The sequence below is a fragment of the Pyrus communis genome, chromosome 7 (genome assembly GCF_963583255.1).
Source record: "Pyrus communis chromosome 7, drPyrComm1.1, whole genome shotgun sequence".
Classification (NCBI taxonomy): domain Eukaryota; kingdom Viridiplantae; phylum Streptophyta; class Magnoliopsida; order Rosales; family Rosaceae; genus Pyrus; species Pyrus communis.
This window is the reverse complement of record NC_084809.1, coordinates 24,924,830-24,926,650: the sequence shown is the minus strand read 5'-3', so window position 1 is coordinate 24,926,650 and position 1,821 is coordinate 24,924,830. Positions and strand designations below refer to the sequence as shown.

General features: G+C 40.4%; 1 protein-coding gene across 1 annotated transcript; it reads right to left on the bottom strand.

Moving 5' to 3' along the window:
* Positions 1–271: 271 nt before the first annotated feature.
* Positions 272–1,380, bottom strand: LOC137739681 (riboflavin synthase-like). Its single transcript, XM_068479343.1, has one exon. It carries the CDS (start codon positions 1,258–1,260, stop codon positions 436–438), a length of 825 nt encoding a protein of 274 aa, XP_068335444.1. The 5' UTR covers positions 1,261–1,380; the 3' UTR covers positions 272–435.
* Between the last annotated feature and the right edge of the window lie 441 nt (positions 1,381–1,821).

Genomic DNA, 1,821 nt, shown 5'->3' with positions numbered 1-1,821 from the left:
CCATCAGAGCTTCAGCAAAAAAGATTTCAACATAGCGAACTCCACATTTCAAAACTGTATCAGGTGGCTTCTGATCTGTTAAAGATGCACTATCCAGTACGTTGTTTTCAAACACCAGTACAACACTTGAATTATCTTCATTGACCTCAAGGGTAATCTTGTTCGCCTGTTGTGATAAATGTAGGCATGTTTACGCTAAAGATGATCTCCTACATATTACACATTTCGTAACTTACAACTGCAATATTCCTTCCCACTAAAAATCAATCCGAACCACTTAAAATCTGAATCTCTTACGCAAATAACCTTTTCAATTTTTATTGAACGAGAAAGAATACAAGAACAAGTATGCATTACATAATGTAATAATACACGAAACCGAATCAGGATTCAGGATTGCAGTAAACAAACTACAACTAAGTAGTACCTTATGAGTCATGAAGATTTGATTGACTCAACAAACCCACTACTGAGAAGTCTTTCGACATACTTCCCGAGTATATCAACCTCCAAATTAACCTTCGACCCGACCTTCTTCAACGGAAGCACCACATTCTGCTGAGTGTAAGCCACCAACATGAAATTAAAGCACTCTTCTTTATCAAACACATCCACCACAGTCAAACTAGTTCCATCTACTGCTATAAACCCTTTCGGCACCACATATTTCAACACCTCCTTCGATGCCTTTACCTTGATCCACAGCGAATCGCCCTCGGGCTCCATGGACACTATCTCCCCTGTGCCATCCACATGACCCTGCACAAAGTGCCCGCCCATTCGGCTCGTGGGCTGCACCGCCCGCTCCAAATTCACAAGTGATCCCGATTCGAGCTCGATCAGAGACGTCTTCCTAAGCGTCTCGGGCGACAGCCCGACTGTGAAATCCGACAACTGGGTATCGAATTCAGTCACGGTCAGGCACGTTCCGTTGACGGCAATGCTATCCCCGAGGTGAACGCCCTCCAGAACGGTTTTGGCGCCGATTTTCATGTCGAAACCGCCGTTTTGGGCGGTGCCCAGTTGCTTGACTCGGCCCATTTCCTCGACGATGCCGGTGAAAAGGCATCGCATTGTGTTGCGAGGAGGATATTGGAGATTGGTTTTGGGTTTTTGGGAGCTGAGGAAGAGGGTTTGAGTGCAGGGCTTGAAAAGGGGATTGCAACTGCGGAGGGTTTTGGATGAGATGGTGTGAAACTTGTTCATGATTGAGATTTGTCCAACACAGGGTTGAGGAGTTCTTGAGAGTGAAACCGCCATTCTGTTTGTTTCGGATGCAACACAAGTTGGGACCTTTGAGTATTTGAAATTTTGCAAGGTTCGGCGGAATTGGCAAGAAAAACCCTCGACTTTGTGTTTGACTAGAATCGATGAGATCCAATGAAAGAAAACAAGAAGAAAGATGAGTATTTATTAGTATCATCATCCGACGGACAGATATAATTGTACAAATTCTAGAAATCTAAGATCGTTTGTTTATTAAACTATATAAAAAGATATAAAAAAAATTGATACATGTATTATAACTTACTTATCTATTTACTAATAGTAGATTGATTAAACGACATTGGTATTTATTGACTTTTAATAGAAATAATTTTTGTCAAGTGTTATATAAAATGGGCAATTCCGACTATAGGTAGGAAGTCTCTGAATTGATCACAAACCTTTCATTTTTTTGAATGCAGGCTCAAAATTCAAATTTTTACTATGCTATTGGTTTAAGGATTTTTATCATAAATGGTCTTTGAAATTGACTCTTAATGTCAAGATGATCCATAAAATTGAAAATCAATCAATGTAGTCCTTGAAAATAGATGT

Excerpts from the sequence above, each read along its gene's own strand:
- LOC137739681 (XM_068479343.1), bottom strand. The coding sequence starts at position 1,260 with ATGGCGGTTTCACTCTCAAGAACTCCTCAACCCTGTGTTGGACAAATC.